The sequence below is a fragment of the Spermophilus citellus genome (genome assembly GCF_964194105.1).
Source record: "Spermophilus citellus genome assembly, chromosome: 11".
Lineage (NCBI taxonomy): Eukaryota > Metazoa > Chordata > Mammalia > Rodentia > Sciuridae > Spermophilus > Spermophilus citellus.
Genome location: NC_138192.1, coordinates 130905518 through 130926108, shown reverse-complemented (window position 1 = coordinate 130926108; position 20591 = coordinate 130905518). Strand labels below are relative to the sequence as shown.

The window sequence follows — 20591 nt, the reverse complement described above, 5'->3', positions numbered from 1 at the left end:
TTTTATTGGGAAGTGACTCACTTTGCTTTCTGAGGCAAAATTATGGGAAGAGAGAGCAATTTCTCCAAACTGTCAACACACCTTCCAGTAGAAAGGCAACTTCCTGTGGGTCACAGTAAATGACATCCCCTAAGATACAGTTGGTGCCTTGATAATGCTGCTGTGAAAAGTGACCATGACACCATAGAGTGTGACGGGTACACTGACATTCCGGAAGCCTGTCTGTAGGGGGTCAGAGCTCGGGGGATAGCCTGAAATGTGTTAAACCAATGTTTAAGGCCATATTTATGTATATCTGGCCTCTATTTCTACGTAAAAGAAAAAAACTACAAAAAATTATGGTTCTTGGTAAGTTCGATTTGTCATCAATCATCATGTTTAGGTTAGTAAAATTCATATTTTTACTTTCTGCTCAATACGGAACATGAACCCCAGGGAGGGCAGCTAGCGACCATTTTGCCTAACACCGAGGAAGGGACAGGACCCGACACGTCCAGCAGCCACTGGACACGCACACCTAGCAGCAGGAACAAGTCAGCAGTGGGAGGAACTCTAGCTCACCCGGCAAAAAGCCAAGAGGAGGAAAGAACATGCTGACCATGTCCCTCCAGGGGCTTAGACTGGATTCTCCCTTAGATTTCCACCGTCCAGACTGCCCTCAGCTGAGGTGGGAAATACCGTCAGGTCACATGCAGGTGCAAACATGTGGCAACAAATCCCACCATTATGTATAACCATTATCACCAATAAAAATGTGGAAAAAAAACTGTCCTCAACGCCTGTTTTTTTTCCATTATAATGAAGACCCGTACTCGGGGGGAGGAAAGATCTTAAGATCTGCCCCCTCCACTCTTCAGGGGCTACTCTTCCCAGGTCACAAGAACGAGCATCAGGAACTCAGAGGCAGAATGTCCCCTGGTGATGGTGACAGCCCCAGAGCAGGCCTGCAGGTCCTCTGCTCACGTCACCTGAAGAGAGCAGGCCCAGTGACCACCAGGTTTTGGAAGCCACGCTCCGTGACCCTGTCACTGTCTCTAGCTGTGTCTCTTGTCTACATTTTTTCCTCTGGGATTCAGGAAGATGCACTGGGGCACCAGGGCCTGGGGCACAGGGAGGGGCAGCCGGATCCAGAACTTGGCTGGGGGACACGCAGAGGCCTTATGTTAGCCTCCACAGCCCTCCACTTCCTCTGACCTCTGACTTGCCTCTGACCACTCCTCACTGCAGCCCCATCCCAGCCCCGCCTCTTCCTGTCCACTCCAATCCCTCCTCTGAGTCTCAGCCTGTCTATTCCTTCCTCTAGAAGGTCTTCCCTGGTCCACTGCAGTCCAGGGCTTAAGGGTCCTTACGGGCTACCCACCCCCACATTCACTCTTCAAAAGGAGCAATTCCCACGCTTTTCAACTAAGGCTTTTTAGTTTTCGTTTCCAACCCCTAGTCTATGGGCCCTGGGTGAGGGCACAGAAAGCCTCTCTCTCACTTTCACTGTGTCCACAGCGCCAGCGACTGGATAAACTGATGCCCCTGGGCCCCCTTCCCCCTGTGCCACAGGCCCCCCACAGTACTCTGCCCCATCTCTGGTTCGGCTCCCATGAGCCCAGCCCCACGGGCCATTTTCATGGCTGTGCCTCCAGAACCGAAGTCGGTACGTGTGCAGGACCAAGTGCCTCCTGCTGCAGCTCTGCTCTTAGGGTACCCAATTCCTGTTTGCTGAAGGGGTGTGCCCCCTCATGCTGAGCTTTTCTTGCTACCCACAATTCCCATCCATCCTCGTTCTTCGTCTATCTTTAAATTCAGATCCTCAGTAAACGTTGGTGGGGTTTCATAAAAACTCTCCCAAAGAGAATGGTGGGAAGAGAAGTCGGTAGGCTCTGGCTTTTGGAAAGTACGTGAACCCAGCGATTTCCATTTCTAGCTTGAATTCTCCCTCTTTGACATTTTATGAGAACATTTCCACCGGCTCTTGGATAAATGATGGTGGGAGTCAGGACAGGCTGCCCCAGGACAGCACCTGGCATGTTAGGCATTTCAAACTGGAGGGATTTAGGGAGCAGCAGCTGTGGGACCTTCTCTCTGACTCTTCCCTGCCCTTCTCCCCTGAAGCAGGTCATAAACCAGGACAGGACCCTCTGACTCACTTCTGAAGCAGGCCTAAGAGCCCAGGTGAGATGGGCCATCCTCATGGGGAGGAGAGAGGCATCCCAGCCCCTGAGGGTGGGGGCACAGAGAGAAGGCTGAGCCATAGGCCCTGCCGTGTCCCTCAGTTCATCACCTTTAGATGAGACCCCTGGCCCTAGCCTGTTTCCCTACCACCCTCCACTCTTCATCAACCCTGCTATAAAAATAAATCTCCAGTCTGTCTCTCCCGACCTTCACTTCCTCAGGAGGCTCCTGGGCCACATGAAATCCATATGGAATAAAGGCCCAGGCTTTTCTGTGGCTGGACGGTGTTTTCTCACAGGAGCCTCAGCCACTACCTGAGACGGGGAGAGGGAAAGGTACCCTTCCTCCTCCACGGCCACTAGACTGACCGGATCAGTCATAACTTCACGCAGGTCAAGGAGCTCCCTTCTGTCCCAGTTGCCAAAGGCCATATTCTGGATCCGAGTGGGTGCATTTCCACGGCATCCGCGGCGCCCGCAGGTCCTGCCCAGGGAGGCCTTTCCAATGATGGAAATAAAATCGGATCTTCAATCTACTCATGAGAACAGTGGACTTCAGAGGTGGGCAAAGGGCAGTGAGCTGAGAAGGGAGCAAGAGGAAAGAGCTATTCCTTTCCCAGGCTGGGCGTGTGAGGACCCGGAGGGACAGCGGGCCCCATGCTGGGTGCTCAAGCCCAGGTGCCTGTGGCACTGCGCCTTCCTGCAGGCTGGCTCCCAGGTGGCACCATCGGGAGGTGGAGGGACAGTTGAGCAGAGAGACGGAGGAAGGTCCTCAGGTCCTGGGGACGCTCTTGAGGGGGTGTGCACCCCAGTCTCAGGCGCTGTTTCCTGGTTCACCACATAAGTGGTCCTCTCCACCACACGGTCCCTGCAGAGCCACCCAGGGCCCTGGACAGAGGCCCAAAGCCGTGGGGCTGCCCCATCTTGACTGGACCCACCACCACGAGATGATTAAAGCTTTTTAGGTTCAGCCTCAGGCATTCAGAGTGACAGGAAGCCAGTGAGGAGGGGCGGCCACTGCCTGGTCACACCTGAAGGTGAGGGACAGCCCTCAGACGTGGCCTACAGGGGATTCTGGAGGGGTCCGGGGGAGCGGGCAATTCTGATGGGTGTTCAGAAAACCAGAGTGGTGTGGACAGACAGTGGGCAGCAAAGACAGAGCTTCACATGGGAGGGGGACTGTCCTGGGACAGGCTACAGGCCACCCTTGTTACACCACGGCAAAGACTCTGCGTGTTTGTCTTCCCCTGGGACTTTGAGGGGGGCCACACCTGGAAGGGCTGGACTGGCTCAGCCGGGGAGGACGCACTCAGGCTGTAGCAAGGACATTCCGGCTGCTTTCAGCCAGACTTACAGTCAGAATCAGGAACAAAAAGGAACAGAGCAGAAAGACTTGGGAATTTTGCAAGGCGGCCAGGAAAGAATAGCAAAAGGCTCTCCAGGTACAGCCAACGAGGGCTCGGCTGCTGAAGAGACCAGTGCCAAAGAAGCCAGCACCCGGTGCCCCCAGGTCCAGCCAGCAAGACCCTCAGAGCTAGGCAGCACTGTTGGGAGGTGGGGATACCTCTGATAGGAGGGGCCTAGGTCACTGGGAACTCGCCCTCCAAGGGGATGACGGGACCCGTCTCTGAATCACTCCTGCTTCCTGGCTCGTGATGTAAGGCATTTGTTCCACCATGTGCTCCTTGCCATTGCCACCCAGTGCCCCCCCCCCCAGGCCCAAAGTAATGGAGCCACCCAGTCTTGGAATGGAACCTCCAAAACTGTGAGCTACATAAACCTTTCTTCTTCATAAGTTAATTGCCTCAGGTAGTTCATTACAGTGATAGAAAGCTGACAAAGATAAGCAACTCAAAAAGTCATGCACCCTGCTGAAGTCAGGGCTATGAATTTCGTGTACCAATGAAATGCAAAACCAAAGTCACAGTTTGATACTGTCCCATGAATTCTGCCAGTTCAATATCCTATTTAGTCAGTTCAATTGTTTTACCTATTTTATTAACATACTATTTATGTTATGATTATGTCTGTCCAAAAGTTATTCCCCCAAAATAAGGCTACCCTGCAGATCTATAATGCCTTCCCCATCTTCCCATGCCTCGTCTTTAGAGATGTGCTGATGTGAGTGGGGAACTGAGAATCCCTCCTGTTGTGATGTGGACCCCACATCCCCCCCCCCCCGAGTCCCTCGCTGAACCCAAGCCCTGAGGCTGAGCCACTCACAGCAGGCGGAGGATCCCACGCTCCTCTCCTTGCAGCAGCACTTGAAGCACTTCTTCACCACCATGTAGAAGTAGGCGAAGACGACGAAGGGGAAGGGGATGTTGAGGCGGCTGCAGTACTCCTGCACCAGGAAGTACCTCTGGAACTTCCAGACCTGGTCATTGTTCTCCTGGACGGTGCCCACCGTGTAGCTGGCCGGAGGGGGAAGGCAAGTCTTAGCGTTGGCATGTGTCCACCACCCCGAACCCCGTAACAGTGACATTAAACAACTCCCACCACTGCCGAGGCCCAGATGGGACCCAGTCCATGCTGACACAAGGACCAGGTGACCTGCCTCCAGGCCACCTTCAGTCCACGCTGGCCCCAAGAGTGTCTAGCTGTTGCTTTGTTCTTTGCTAATCACAAAAACATGTCCAATGAACTTTGAAATCATTTTAACGTCAAGATACTTCAAGGATTCTCTTTTTCCACTTGTTGGCTATTGTGTTAGCTAAAGAGGCCCAGAATGTCGACCCCTTAGGAAGAATCTGCCCCCCTTAAACATGCCTAATCAAGCAGTCTGGAGAAAGGGTTAGCAAGTATTTATCAAGACTGTTAAAAATGACCTTCCCTTTGACCCAGGGACTTCGCTTCTGGGAATTCAACCTAAGAAGGAGATACTGAGGAAAAAACATGACCATGGCGAGACACACACAGGGCTATTGGCCACGGCACCGCAGGTGACCGCTGTCCTCATCCCTGACCAGAAGAAATGAACTACCTGATGTTAACAGTAAGACAATATATTGTGAGATAAGCTTATCAATAGGAAAGGTGGCAGAATACAACAGTCACTAATAGGGCATTATGTAAAAATGTGGATGTGTAACCGATGTGATTCTGCAATCTGTATTTGGGGTAAAAATGGGAGTTCATAACCCACGTGAATCAAATGTATGAAAGATGATATGTCACGAGCTTTGTAATGTTGTGAACAACCAATAAAAAAAAATAAGATTCTTCAAGAAGCTTTGAAGATCGTGTTTATAGAGCTGCTTGCACGATTCATGTAAGGGACAATGACGAGCCTTGAACTAGTTCTTACCACCTGATCTATGAAAATCACACACAGGGAGAAAGGGGACTGTCCCCAGTCAGGGTCATCTCCAGCACTACCTCTGGTGTCCTTTCTCCTCTTTTCTGCTTTCCAAGTGTCTTACAATCAGTGTGAATCACTATAAAAACGCCTAGTGTATGTTCTAACCCAAAACTGACAATACCAATTGAATTGAATCAAAACTATAAAATAGGTAACAGGATACACTAGGACTCATCCTCAGCAATCAATTAAATTAATTGATTTAATCTACAAATAACTCTATAGCATCATCTACAACTGACAGGTCAGGGAACTGAGGCTCAGCTGGGCACGAAAACTGTCTGAGCCCCCAGCAAGGGGTTTAGACCAGCCATCCAGCCCAGTGTCTTTTCTGCCTCAGCAGAGTGAAACATGAAATGTTTTAATAGCTTTGCTATATTTTTTTAAAAACGGTTTGAGCTATACTCTATTTCAAACTAATCAGATTGGATCACTTAGCTTTTTTCACAACTACAAAGCATTTTACTATCTGTGGCAAGTGCCTCTGAACCATGGTGAGATCTTTAAGGGTAAGGAGTTTGTGTTTATTGAACACCTACTATGTGAAAGCTCTTATACCTGGCCTATAAAATGGTCACTTGACTGATCTTCCCACCAACCTTATGTGGTAGATTTTTTTAGGTGGAAGACAGACAGTTCCATGCTCTGTCATAGCACAGCACACTGAATCCAAGAGTCAGCCTTGCACTTCTTCCAAATGTAGGTCAGGCTGCTTGGAAGCTAATACCAAGCTGCGCTACCCACCTTCTCTGGTTCTGATGCCCACAAAGGACACTGTGTACTGCTGCTGCTGCTGCAGTAAGACAGATCCATGGCACCTCCCAAGTTAATGACATCCAGCCTAAGAACTTTCTAGAAATCACAGTTTCAGACTTTGTGCCAAACAACTGGCCCAAGTTATTGTCCCTAAAAACATCTTGAAATTTGACCTATCTTGTCCAGAATGGATTATACTGACTGCCCAAACACCAACGCACATGAAAAAGGTCTGCATCTGCTTCGATTGGTCAGATGCTGTCTGCAGAGGTTTTATCTGAAAGAAATTCACGAGTCCGGCTGAAGGGAGGCACGTTTTCTGCAGCTTCCAGTAGGGCCCTGGCCTCTCTGGCAGGTGGGCCTCCCTCCCTTTCTTAGGGCTCAGAATAGAGCTGCTACCAGGAAGGGCCACACAGGAAGAGACGGCGCTGTGGCTTACCTGGTCACTGGGGGTCGGTTAAAACATCGGGCACCTTCTAGATCTGCAGGAGGAGGGGTTGGCAAACTGTAACCAGGGTCCAGTCCAGCCCCTCACCTGTATTTTTACCATCCTTGAGTTAAGAATGGCCAAGAGGAGTAGAGGGACCAAATGGGTGCAAGTTCACGGGGCACTGCTTCTTTGGGTGCTTGGAACAAAGCAGAGACCCCAGCTGCCCAGACAGAGCAGGTCTGCACCCCTGACTCAGGGCCTGAAAAACATGGCTTTGTGTTTGTTTCATTCTCCATTTGAAAGAGCTCTGCCTCGCGTGTCATTGGGTCATTTCTTCCTTGGGGGAAACCTCCAAGGACATCTTGTTGTAACAGCAGCTTCCTCGGCACCTCAGGGGAACGTGTAGATTCCAGGACCAGCACCCTTTCCCCACATAAATGGTAACAACCTGCTTCGGCTTCCCACTGGGCAAGGGTGAGCTAGCAGAGGCCTGGATGTCAATCCCAAGAGCGTCTCTGCTCAAACCCCACAGACCCTAGTTGGCCACGCGGAAGCTGGCCTAGACACTGAGGTCCACCTTCCCTGTATGAAGGCAGCTTCCACAGCCCCCAGTCAGTTCCAGCTGGAGCCACATAGAACAGGGCCCCCCGGGGGTGGCTGATAGTTGGGCACTGCTTTGCTAAAGTAATTTATATATTGTTTAGCCATTATGTCATACTTGTAGAGGACAAAGGGTACTCATAGAGAAGGGCTTTCTGGTGTCAGCACGTGCACACCGCACCCCAGGGCCACACACGTGTAAGAGTGGCCTAGGGACCAGCCACGCCCAGGGTCTCACCACCCTACGGATGGTTCCCGTCTCCCCTCCAACCGCTGACCCCAGCCTGCCATTTTCCCTTCAATGCCACATGTCCATGGTGCCTGTGACCTTGAGCGTCCTGCCCCTGGTAACCCTTCTGTTGGCTGGAGGTGAGCAGAGATGACCAAAGTCAACTGCTGAGACCAGCTGAGCAGCCCCAGCTGAGCAGGGCAAGAAGAGGAAGTGAAACCCCACAGAAGGCCAAATTTTTAGAAATCCACTGAGCCTGGCAATGTCCCTAACAGATAACAGACATTTAGAATTCAGAGAGCCTTGTGCACAACGAAACCCAGAAGTATGTTAAAAGAATAATATGCCGTGACCACAGGGTGGAAAGATGACTAAATATTCAGAACAGTTCTGTGATTTGTCATTTGTATGATACATCATAATACTAGACCAAAAGGGAAATACAACCCCAATGCTGCTAGAAAGTCTTCTGGCCATGCCCAACATCCTCTTCTGATTCGGAAAAAGAGAAGAAGAAAGGAGCTTAATAAATAGGGAATAAGAAGAAACTCCCAGAATGTGATAAAAAGAAAAGAAAAAAGAGACAGTTCAGGAAGAAGACTTGTTCTAAAAGAAATAAGCAAAACGTTAATAGCCTTCCTACGCATCAGAAAGTAGCCACTGGAAAAAACATAATAGCAATTCTGTTCACAACCATAAAGGGCTGGAAATAAATTAACAAAACTCTGCCAGACCCACAAGAAACCCAGGTGACTTTACTGAGAACTGTATATAGTTGAATACACAGAGATCAACTATTTTCTTTAGATAGTAAGGCCAACTTCTCCTAAATAATTATAAAAAGTCAGCATCCTCACAGTAAAATTCACAAGATTTTTTTTTTCCTTTTGGAAGGAAAAAGAAAAGATTTGCAAGATGGGCTTTGAGCTTCTCCACACAATTAAATACACAAGAACAGCCAGGAAAGCTTGGAATAGGAATAATGAGAACTTGTACAACAGATGTTAAAATGATTAAAAAAATTAACATTTCAGTAATGAAAGCCATTTGGTAGTAAAACCAAAATAGAAAGACTGATTACACCAGAATGCAAAGTCTGTGCAAATTTCACAAAGAAAGAGGAGATGCTAATCCTATGGCAGGACCTCAGGATAACCCCAAGCACAAGAAGCGGGTCAGCTGGACGTGGCTTAGTGGACACCCCTCCCAGCTCCCGGCTGATCCCAACCTTCCTGGGCAGCCCAGCCGCCATGTCTATCCAGTACTGCCCCACGCCTGGGGGCCACCTATGTGCCCTCCAGCTGTGTGGGGGGCAGTTGACACATCGGTTCCCTCTCATTCCCAATAACAGTGTGTTTCAAAATAACCAGAAGAGAGGAATCTGTTTTACCAACATCAAGAAATGGTAAATGCCTGAGAAACTGGATATGCTAATCATCCTGATTGATCACTACACACCATGTACACGTAGTGAAACGTCACACTGTGCCCACAAACATGCACAATTATCACGTGGGGATTGGGAAAAAAGAAGACGCCATGTTTTCTGAAACTTAAAGGCAACTGAGCAGCAGTCAGGGAAAATGGTGAAGATATCCTAGTTTCACTATTTTTGAAATGAAGTGACTTAATACGAGGGATAGGCAAGGGTGTGGGTGGATCTGAAGTGGGTTAGGTAAGATCTGAGAGGATGTGGCTGATAAGAGGAAATAAGTGTGATTATCCCAAGATGAGAGGGGAGGGGCCGGCAGGAAGCCAGCAGCCCCAGCAGGGAGTGGCACCAATAATGTCAACTCACTGGCTTTCAAGTGATAATTCAACTTAGTCCATAGTGTTGTTATCACAACCAAGATGGTGCCATGCAACTGTGTGGAGGCCCAGGAAATCTCCTTCACCTGCAGGAAATGCCTGGGTCTTTAAAAGAACCTTCTGCATCCACTGCCCACCTCTCCACCTCCTCCCAGCCTCACTCATCGCCCCTGCTTCTCCAGCCCCCACGGCTCTCTGGGCTCCGGGTACCAGGACCTCTGAGCACGGCTCCTCCACTTGGTCACTGCTGACACCAGCTCACTGCCAATATTCCATCTCACGTCACAACTCCCTCCCCTGTAAACAGCTTTTCCATGATGATCAGATTACGTCATAACGTATCATAACGATATCTATGATATCATATTATATAATATCATGTCATAAGGTCACATGTTGTTGAAGTAGCAGCAAGCCTTTAGTCTACACGGGGGATTATTTTCTTCCTCCTACTTTTCTGCATGTTGATAATAAGCATACATTGTTCCTAAGATTTGTAAGTAATCATTCTCGGAAATAAGTCTAGACCCCATGGTTGATGGGTCCTGGCCAGAGCTGCAGTGGGTGAGTTCCCCTTCAGGACAGTGCTTCAAGGGCCACTCCAAGTTCACTTCGCGCCTCTGAGAAGCCACACAGGGCCTGGGACAGAGCATTTTAACATAAAATAATCACAGATGTTTGCAACCATTTCCTTTGCTACTGAATACTGTCCTGAGAGCCCTGCAGCCTGCCTGTGTGACTCAAAGGTATGTGTACAGTGCCTTCATAAGGTGGCCTTTGGGCACGGTGGAGTTTTTAAAGGAGAGTTTTGATGTGGCACCAGTCGGGGGTCACGGTCAGGGACAGCTCATACAGTAAGCCCTGAGCAACATTAAAAGTGACCAGAAACAGTGCTCTGAGAACCTAGCCCAGGGACCACAATGGCCCCTCCAGCTGCTCTCAAGCCAGGGAGTAACACAGGAAAAGGCCCTGGGGTAAGCCAGGCTCATCCGGCCTCCCAGGAAGGGGGTCACTGGCTCTCACTCTGAAGCACCAGAGGGGCGAGAACCGCTAGGGCACGGCTGGGGGCTCACAGAAGGAGATGAGTCCAGCCAGACCCCTGGGGTTGGCCCAGATGTGAGCTGCGGATTGACCTCCTTACCCACCTGTGTCAGTTTGGGCTCACGTCCCTTTGAACTCCAAATCCTACCATCCATGATCATGATGTAGATAATGGATTACAAACACGGCAAGGCCCTCGTAAACGGCTTTTGTGAACAATTTGCAACACAGATTCTGAGACCAACTGAGCTGGTGCAACTCACGGGTCACAGCCTTGTGTTTAATTTCTGCAGATATATTCACTTCCGGTTTTTGCTGCACCTCTCCAGGGTAAGCTCAATGGAATCTGCTGTCACTGTAGAGCACCAAGCCCCCCTCCACCGCCCTCTTCCTCAGGTTTGGGACCCCCTCTTCTTCCCTTGCTTGTGATACATCGCTACCTGTCACCTGCCACGTCTCTGCTGGCTGGGACGGTGGGCCCCTTTGACATGCAGACATCATCTGGACACCGTGACACTGTCTGGCTGGCTGAGGGAGAAGCTTCTGGGTTCCTGAGTCCCTCCCTAGACACGAGTGGGAGGGAAAGGGTGGCACATTCGCTCTGGGAGAACTTGGGACACCAGTGGCCACATGGCCTCTGTGGGCCAGGCACGTGCACAGAGCAGATGCTGTACATTTTGTGACGGATCTCCTGCTCTGCTGCTCACCACGAGGCTCCTCAGCAGTGACACACCAGGAAGCAGCCTCGTGACCACTAGCTGATGAGTGACCAGGAGGTGCAAAGGACACTGTCCTCCTCCTTCACCAAACCCACAAGGTCCCAGGGCTGAGATCAAGGCACAATCTCCACCCTCGGAGCCTCCTGTCCAGAAGAAACGTGCTTCGTGGTCTCAGGACCCTTTCCACAAAGGAGAGAGGTCATCAGGGAGGCTGAGTTCATGAAGGGAAAGAAAGGAGAGGACAGAGCCGGGCGTCCGAAAGCAGGACCAGCCTGCACAAAAGCATCGCGCCGAGCAGGTGGCCCTGCTTAGGGAGGAACAGGGGGACTTCCTGGGGGGCAGACCAGACAGCAGGGGGACCTGACGATGTGTTCCAGGGTCAAGTCACACAGCCCCTGGGGAAGATGAGGTGTCTGGAATTAAAATAAAATCCTTCGAGGGTTCTAAGCAGAGCAAGGGATGCACTGGACCATGGGAGACCAGAAGGCCACTCCGTGTGATGTCCCCAGAGGCACATGTCCCACATAGATGTGCCTGCCTCTGACAAACAAAGCAGGTGACCCTCCTGTGTAGTCTGAGTACTTCTCACAGCCTCAGGCCTCTGTGTAGCAACTGACTGTCCTCGTTCTCTTCCTAAATTAAAAAGCAGTAGGTGGTTGTAACAAGTGAAATGTATAACTGAAGTTTTAAGATATTAGTGTTAGTGATTAGAAAATAAGAGTACACCCTAAAACTAGTCTGCAATTTGTTTTTTATATTAAAATGCCATCCTTCAATAAACACAGAACTTACTTTATCTTTTTAAGGATTGTATAATATTCTATAGTACAGATAAAAGACGCTTTATTCAATCATTCCCCTACCGACAGGTATTAAAAATGACCCAGGAAACACCTTTGTATGCGAGTCTGTCAGATTCCCAGGTGTGAGAAGGTTTGATTAAAGCCTGTGTGTTTTTCCCTTTAGTAGCTATGATCAAGATTACTTTCCAAAGACTTGGTGGCTGTTTGTGCCCCAGCAGCAATGTCACTTCCCAGCCTCATCTGTGACCCCACAGGCTCCCTTCAACTTCCGCCCATCCGATGGTGCAAGACCAGCATCTGTCTTAATCTGAACTTCCCCTCCCAGAGGGTCGAGCTCCTTTTCACATGCGTTTAGCTACCTGAATTTCCTCCTCTGAACTGCACGGTCATTGTCTCTAGCAGTTTTTCTCTGGGATCATCTTTTTATAAATTCAGGAGTTCTTCCTTTATTAGGAATTAAAAGCCTTTGTTCACCATATGCATCAAAAACATTTTCCCCAGTCTTTACCACTTCGTTTCAGCTCTCTTTTAACTTAAAAAAATTGTTTTATGAAACTGTGTTTATTTAGTTTGTCATTCATAGCTTCTGGGTTCCTGGTTTTGACTGAAGGGTTCTGATCCACATCAAGCTGTAATAAATAATTTGTTAAATTTGTGTATTTGTTTGTAAACATCTGAACTGGTGTGGCTGAAATACCGTCTACCCTAAAGGACAAGTCCCCCCACTGACACCACCACAGGGGACTCTGAAACCCTCTGGGAAGATGAAGTATGAATGCACAACTGCGTTTTCTAAGTGTATGAAAGAGAACTGCCTAAGCCAATAAAGATATGGTCAGGTCCTGGCAGGTCCCTCTCAGCCTCGTCAGACATGCGTCCCAGAGAAGACGCTCTCCGGGCTCCACTCCCTGAACTCCCATTTAAACTGAACCGTTTAAAGCAGCAACTGAGCTCCTGTAAACGCTAGAATCTACACCAGCGAGTCCCATAGAGCACAAGCAACCTCAGAGTGGAGCAGAGCTGCCCCGGGGTCACCGTTGTGCCGGCATCCGGGCGCCTGGGGACACTGCTCATGGATGCTGAACGCCCGGCCTCCATTTGTCACAGGTGGCTGGAGTCAACTTAAGGCTCAGCTCCTAACGGTGCTTTAAGTCCCTTTAAGGCCCCAGCCCTGAAGACCCTGCTCTCAGCCCCTCCGGGGAAGCCCTTGGCTGCTGCGCTCACGGCCCTCCTGGCCTGCCCGGTGTGGGGTGGACCCCCATGAACACATAACGGGCCACATACCCAAACATGGCGACCAGCAGGTTGACGAGCAGGATGTTGGTGGACAGCATGTAGATGCACACCAGGGGGATGGTGACCCACTCGGGGAAGCGGGGCAGGCTGTGCTCGTCCAGCTCCACACACAGCGGCTTGGACTCGTTGCCGGTGAAGGTGCAGTGGGCGAAGTCATACGTGGTACCTGAGCGGGTGGAACCAAAGGCCCAGTGAGGCCCCTCCAGAGGGCCCAGGGCCCTGGCACACCGGGGAACCAGGACGCAGTCATGGATATCCAAACAAGGGACACACCTCAGAGTCACCTGTCCCTCCACTCCATGCTTCCTGAGCTACCTCCCTGCTCCTTAGGGACTTCACTGAGGTCAAGATAAAGCAAGGGCACAGGCCCCATGGCTTCCACGGGTCAGCGGGTACCCAGGCACAGAGCTTAGAGGTCCAGCCTGTGAGACACGCACAGGGGCTCTGAGGCCACAGACGGGGGCAGTCCACCCAGAGGGAAGGGTCTCTGAGCTGAGAGCAGAAGGCTGGGCAGGAGCCGGCCACGGGGGCGAACGGGAGGAGCAGATGCCTAGGGCATCCCAACAGAGCCAAGGCCTGCGGCGTGGGCATCACTGAACACATCACCCCTCCCAAAACGAGAGATCTAGATGCCCAGCGACCGGACACACCTTTTTTTCTTTTTTAAATTTTTACACTAAAACAGCAGGAAGCCATCAGACTGTTTTAAGCAGGGGACAACACATCAGACTCTCCTCATTTCGCTGCAGCGTGGATGGGGGGAGCCAGAGAGGGAGCTGGGAGGTTGGGAGGAGGGTGCAGGCAGACAGAATGGGATGCTTAAGATGGGCTGGGGGTGGGGACGCAGCAGGATGTCAAAGCATCTTAGAGACAAAGTCCACACAGCCAGCTGAGGACGTGGATGTTGGGGTGGACTCAGAAGAGGATCAAGAATGACATCGAGGCTCTGGGGTGCACAGCTGAGCTCATGGTGGGGAGACTGAGACAGAAAGATGGAGTCGCCCCCAAAAGGGCACACAGCACACTAAAAGCCGAGATTGCTGCCCCACTGGCCACCATGCATGCTCCCAAGTGGGACCAAAACACCAACATGGAGGACCATCCCAAGGACAAACGCAATGGCTTATGGGAAACAGCAAGATCGGCGAGCAGACGGGATAATAATGATGAAGAGGAGGAAGAACCGTGTGTCTAAGTCCTGAAAGAGGCTCCAGCGCAGGGTGCCGGAGAGACTGAAGAAGAGAGAGCCACAGGACACTGAGAGGTGGCACCAATCAGGGCAGGCGCTGGCTCCAGGAGGCCGTCAGCATCCTCTATGACAGGCAGACAGGAAATGACGGCCGGGCTGATGTCAGCACCATAAAGATGCTTCGCACAGTTCACTGCCAGCACCAGCACACGCCCTGCTCTGCTCGCCTGCGCCGGGTATGGGCGAATTAAGCCATGGGGCCACCATGGCTGCCTCCCCAAACCAGCTGGCACTGGGCTGATGTAAAAGTTTAGATTCCAGGTTCAGTGCAAATTTCTCCATGATGCTCTTTTTGAAACAAGTAGGTGCCCCGTTACCCTGTTGTAGGAAAGCACAGCTCGTGAGCGGGGTTCCTCCAGCCGCCACGTTACTCTGAAATCATTCTTCAAAAGGTTTGAAAAGTGAAATGCTGGGGACCAGGGAGAATCCTGCTTAGGAGTAAAGACAAGGTTTGAGGATTGTTTCTTCAGTCTGTGGCTCTGGCTCCCGCTCAGTGAACACATGGAACTGCGGTCAGGGTCATCCCCGGAGGCTGCCTTCTGCTGGCCCCCTCCCAGCCCCATCTCCACCTGAGCGACATCGGCTTACCGTCCACGTCGCTGGGCACCTGGCCGAACATGGCCAGGTAGGGCTCGTAGATAACGGAGCGGAAGATCCACCTCCAGCGCTGCTCGTTTTGCCTCAGGATCCCTTGCCTGGCCACCCCGAAGGCCACCATCCACACAGCAAAGAGGAACAGGAAGAAGAAGACATCGACCAACTGCCAAGGAAGGACATCAGAACAGAGTCGGAGCCATGCCCACGGGCAGTGGGGCCTGCAGCCTGGCTGTTCTCAGTTAGCCCTGGTCCCAGGGCCCTGAAACTCTAGGTTACCTGTGCTCACTTGCTAATTTTTAAAAAATGGCCCGCATCACCTTTGGGTCTGGGGACAACGCTTTTCCAGAATTAAACCTGAAGGATGCATGTGTGTCCACCAGTCTCCAAACCAGCTCGGCACCCGCCGCTGAGTGACAGCCCAGCTCAAGAACATACAAAGACCTATGGGGAGGACCTCTCGGTGTCTAGACCTCACGTACTTGCATTCTTTAAACCCCTAAATTATTTCTGTAGGTTTCTTTTCCTTGGGAAACAAAAGCAGTTCTTATTAGACAAGAATGGACAATTTGATTTTTTTAAAGTTTTTGCACACACAGCATGACTTCATAGTGACTCCCTGCCTCAGATATGCTTTGAGCGAAAACCACAAGCTCAGCCTCGGTGTTGGAAAGGAACGTCCAGATGAGCTCATCCAGGCCCATCTCGCTGCAAGACAGACAGTGGAGGTCTGAGCCACATGGAGAATCGGCCTAGGGAGCCACCGCCATGTGTGATTTCCCCTCCGGTGCAATGTGAGCGTGGGGGGGTCCTCCCTGTATGTGTCCCAGGGTCTGAGGTCAGGTTCCAATCCTCCCCTCCCTGCCCACGCTCTTAGCAAATTGTTCAGACTCTATTGGAAGCACACTGTAAAGTGTGCATCTGAACACGGGTGTTTATTTCCTACTCCCAGCCTGAAAGTTCAACCTGGGGGACGCCCTTCATGAGGACACGTGGAAGAAAGCAACCGTCTCGTTAGGGGAGAAATCCTCCTGTCAATCATTAGTGGAACTGAACGGAGCAAGAGAACCGTGGCTAGAGAGACTCTTGGCTCTTACCATCCTCTGCAACATTATGATCTTGGGTCCTAAATTTCTGCTGACAGTGAAAATGTGGATCAACCTTAGGGTGAATATAATGTAATCCAGGCAGAAAATGACCCGGCCGGAGTACAGCGAACTTTTATTAGAGGGGTGGAGCCTGTGGAGAGAAGGAGAACAGATGTGTGAGATGTGGACAAAGCATCACAACATCGAGTTTTTAAAGTAACCAGAGTCAGGGAGCAGCTAAGAGCCAGGAGCTGAGCGTGTGGAACAGGACAGGAGCGCCACCACTGCCCTCTGCCACGTGGGCGCCAAAGAAGGCCCCAAGAGCTCTGGAGGCTCCTGGCTCCCTGTCCCTCATCCTCACCATCTTTGCTGGATCACAGGGAGGTGTCCAAGATGATGCCAACCCCACCCCAACCCCTGGACTTGGCTCTGCCAACTTCCCTCAAAAACTCACCGGGGTCTCCCTGACACTGATTAGCTAAGCCCTGCTACCAGAGGACACCCCTGTCGATACTGAGATCCTCAACCCCAGCAGGAAGGATCGAGGAAGAAATGGCGTGCTCCCCCCTTAGCCGTGGAGGGCGAGCACCGTCTTCACAGGGGCAAAAGGGAGCAGGTCGGCTCCTCTGCAAAGCCGCGCCCTGTGTGCCTGTCGATGACGCAGCCTCCCCTTTGGCCTGGAGGGACGTGGGCAATGGACCACGCCTGGGGCTTCCCAACCGCTTCCTCAGGGAGGGCGGCTGGTGTTTTGCCCTCAGGGGAAGCATTGGATTTGTCTGCTGACCACTCTGGCTCCGGGATTGAGGACTGTGCTGGTAGCTGAAGGACAGCTCCGTGGCCGGTTTTCAGGTTAAGGTCACACGTGTCTTAGGTTACACACCCCAAATGAACCAGTAGCCTAAGGTATCGGCATCCTCGTCACCCTTTACTCTCCTCGGTGTGTAGTTCCCTCTCCCCAAAGCCTAGAAGGCCAAAAGGAAAGATCACACACCCCCGGGAGGGAAGAGAAGAAACGCTGACCAGGCTGCCCAGGCTGACCAGGCTGACCAAGCTGACCAAGCTGACCAAGCTAACCAGGCTGACCAAGCTGCCCAGGCTGACCAGGCTGACCAAGCTAACCAAGCTGCCCAGGCTGACCAGGCTGACCAGGCTGCCCAAGCTGATGGGGGCCTTTCCCAGTCGACTCCAAGCAACAGTCCCCATGGGCTCATAGGGTCCCAAGAGTTTGTCTCCACTTTGGTGCCCACAACATCGAAAATTAGGGAAAGCAATGAGGATAACTCACCGAAATACAATCCCCGCTATGAAGTAGAACAGCCCCAGCGTGTCCATGACGTTCCACAGGTCGGTAAAATAATTCACCCCGTTCATGTACCACTGCAGCCCAGGGGAAGAGAGAGGTGTCAGCAGCCTGGGACCACCGTGTGCTTCCCGTCCTCCCCAGGTCCGCTCTGTGCCAAGAGAGCCCTAACACGCCCCTGCCACCCGGGGACCCAAGGCTGGGCTGGGCGCCAGCGGCTCTGCTATTCATGTGTTGCTGGTCGGTCAGGAGGAAGGTCTCCTGGTCCTCCTTCAAGATGAAGCCGCAGAGGGCGAGCACCACCTGCCCGGGCACCTGGGAAGCACGGGGCCACCTTGCACGGTGAGCAGCACAGTCCCACACCTCACAGTTACAGAGGGGCTATCCCTGCTGGGCTCGTTGTCGGCTTCCGTATCCACCTAAGGTTTGTCTGGCACATGACAGTAAAAGGCCTTAACTAAAGGATATCCAGGAGGAGGCGCCGCTCTAGCCACAGTAGACTGGAGTTGGGGAGTCCCAGGGGGGTCCTCTAACCTGTCATCTGTCCTCCTACTCCAAGTATGTTTCCTGAGGGCCCACAGGATTGCAAACCCTGGGCCAGCCTCCTGGGACACAGAGAGATCAGTGGGTGCAATACCGATCCTCAAGGAGTCCGCTGTTCCATGGAAAGACAGGTGTAAACCATGTTAAAACCAAATGTGAAGAGGATGGGAGAGAAGACAGAAGTTCACCGGGGAGTAAGCTCAGATAAGGGCCACCATATTCACGGTGAACACCAAGAAAGCCATGGCAAAGAGGGCCCCGAAGGGCGAGGCCCACTCATCTCTCCACCCGAGATGGCCGCTACTCAGGTCCTGCTTCCTACCCTGACCCCGACACGGAGGCCTGGAGGCTAAGGCGCCGCCCCGAGCACAGGCCTCCCTGTTCTGAATCTCCAGGCCCCTCAAGCTCCCACCGGGAGGAGTCAAGAGGCACAGCCCACTTCCCGGGCACCTCCTTCCCCAGGAGTGAGTGGAAAGAGCAGCTGAGTGGGCAACAGAGGAGGCTGCTGGGAACCAGTACCCGTGGGAGGCCACGGCTGGAGCAGCCCTGGATGGACCGCGTGCTGGGAACTGACCGCTGGGAGGTGGCAGGGGTGTCCACCTGGCTGGGCAGCATGATTCCAACTGCCATTTGCTTTTCCTGTGCCTGGTGAGACGAGGGTCTGCCCTGTCACTGGTCTGCCCCTGCCCTCCGGGACCCAGGCAGATACCAGCAGCCTACACAGCCTACACGACCTTGCCCCGGTCACCTTCAGAAGTCACCCTGGCCTTCATGCAAAGACACCTTAGGCCAGTTCCAGGGCTCCAGGAACCAGTGCAGGGAGAAAGCTCTTTTTATTTCTTCTTCTTCATCATCGTCATCATCATCAATGAGAGGAGGCCTCTTCTCTGAGCATAAGAGCAGAGGCAGACTGAATTTGTAAACTACCAGCACCGTGTTTCAGGTTCTCTCTCAGGATCTGGGGACACGGTGGGCCTCGAGGTTGAATGGTGCTCTCTGTGAAGGTGCAGGCGACTTGCCCCATCTTAAGCAAACACTCATGGTGCCTGCTTAGCAGAGCCCAGGTGATTTAGCAACTGTGCCATGCTATTGACTGTCCTGGTTAAAAACCCCAAGTCAGCACATCAGTATCTGCCTCCAGGCCGAGGTCACCTGGAGACGCTACAGAGCAAGGCTCTTTGACTCCCAGACACAATTTAAATCAGGTGGCCTCTATTTCGGGGTTGTTTTCCTCTCACAAATGTGAATCAGTTTAATGAAGACCACACCCGGCCAGCAGAGCCACTTCCTGGGGGAAACTAATCCCTTAGGAGTCCAAAGGCACCAGCTGCAGACAAGAAGAGAAACAGCGACTCCAAGTGGCAGGTTCTTTAACAACAAGCCCCTCACAGCTACAGTCTGCAGACTCCTTGGATCCCAGGCCACGCAGCCGCCGCGGGCAGGACCACTGAGTTAACACAGGCTCAGTGTTGGACCAGGAACACTGACTGGACACCCTCAGTACCACCTACCAAGCACCCCCATTCTGGACGCAGAGGGTAGGGGCTCTCCGGCCTCCCTTCCTCCAGCAGCCCCAGGGAAGTCTCTAGCCCACTTTCCCTTCTCATGTTCCTACCCCCTGCCCTCTGTCCACTCACACTCCATGTCCCTGCCCTGAGCCCTCCTTGCTCTCAGCCTAACCTGCCCCAGGCCTTCTCCAAGCAGGAGAGCTGCGTGGGTCTCCCCCCACAGGCCAAACAGGTGACTTAGTGGGTAAATGCGCACACGGTGCTTGTATGGAGATGTCTGTGATGGCAGCAGTTCCCCTGGGCCAACCTGTCCTACGGTGCTGGCCCCCACTCAGCTCTCCTCAAGAGCTCCTGGAAGTGACCCACCAGTCACCCTAAGGGGAAAGCTCCACGGGCCAAAGGTATTTGTCTGGTTCATTGCTGTATCTTCAGGGTCTCGGGCAGGGCCCCGCACGCAGTCGGTGCTCACTGAATACTTGGTGAAAGACAGGACACATGGAAAGGGACTGGGCTTCCAGAGTTAGGCACGTCTCCCTGTGGTCCCAGCCAGGCTGGGCTCTTCCTTCTACAACAAACAGAAACACGCCCTTTTCTCAGCTTCATGGCTCCTGTAGATGCCTAAGGACCCGCCTGGCAGCTTCTGTGTCCTAATGGGACGGGAGCAGGGTCAGGGATGAGACTGGCGGGGGAACGTGTGAGAAGATGAGGGTGGCGGAAGCAGGAAAGCATTTCTTACTGTTTACCGACATTCCAAGGTGAAGCACCAAGGTCCCCTCCGCTTGGAAGGCTGCCCCAAGCACCTTGATGCCAGGGAGCACCTCCGGGTGCCTTGCTCGGCCCCGTCCTCACGACTCACTTCCCGCTTCCCTTTGCTGCTGCCACACAGTAAGTCAGAGTAGAACTAGGTACAAGGCTGGCTGCTGCAGACCGCATGGACCGTGTGATGGGCTGAATCATGTACCCCAAATGGAAGTCCCACCCTCAGCACCTCGGAGCAGGACCTCGTCTGGACGGGTCACGGTGATGTGACTGAGTGAGTCAGGAGGGAGTTGAGTGAAGCAGAAGGGCCCCCACCCAAAATCAGAACACAGACAGGCTCACAG

General features: G+C 52.3%; 1 protein-coding gene across 1 annotated transcript in view; it reads right to left on the bottom strand.

Moving 5' to 3' along the window:
- TRPM8 (transient receptor potential cation channel subfamily M member 8) overlaps positions 1-20591 on the bottom strand; it is a gene marked incomplete at its 5' end in the record, with an annotated part of 74828 nt that overhangs the window by 14813 nt on the left and 39424 nt on the right. Inside the window, 5 exons of the mRNA XM_081260638.1 lie at positions 4386-4576; positions 13195-13372; positions 15044-15215; positions 16147-16288; positions 17423-17514. Coding sequence (XP_081116764.1) covers positions 4386-4576; positions 13195-13372; positions 15044-15215; positions 16147-16288; positions 17423-17514 — 775 coding nt within the window. The remainder of the gene's footprint in view (positions 1-4385; positions 4577-13194; positions 13373-15043; positions 15216-16146; positions 16289-17422; positions 17515-20591) is intronic.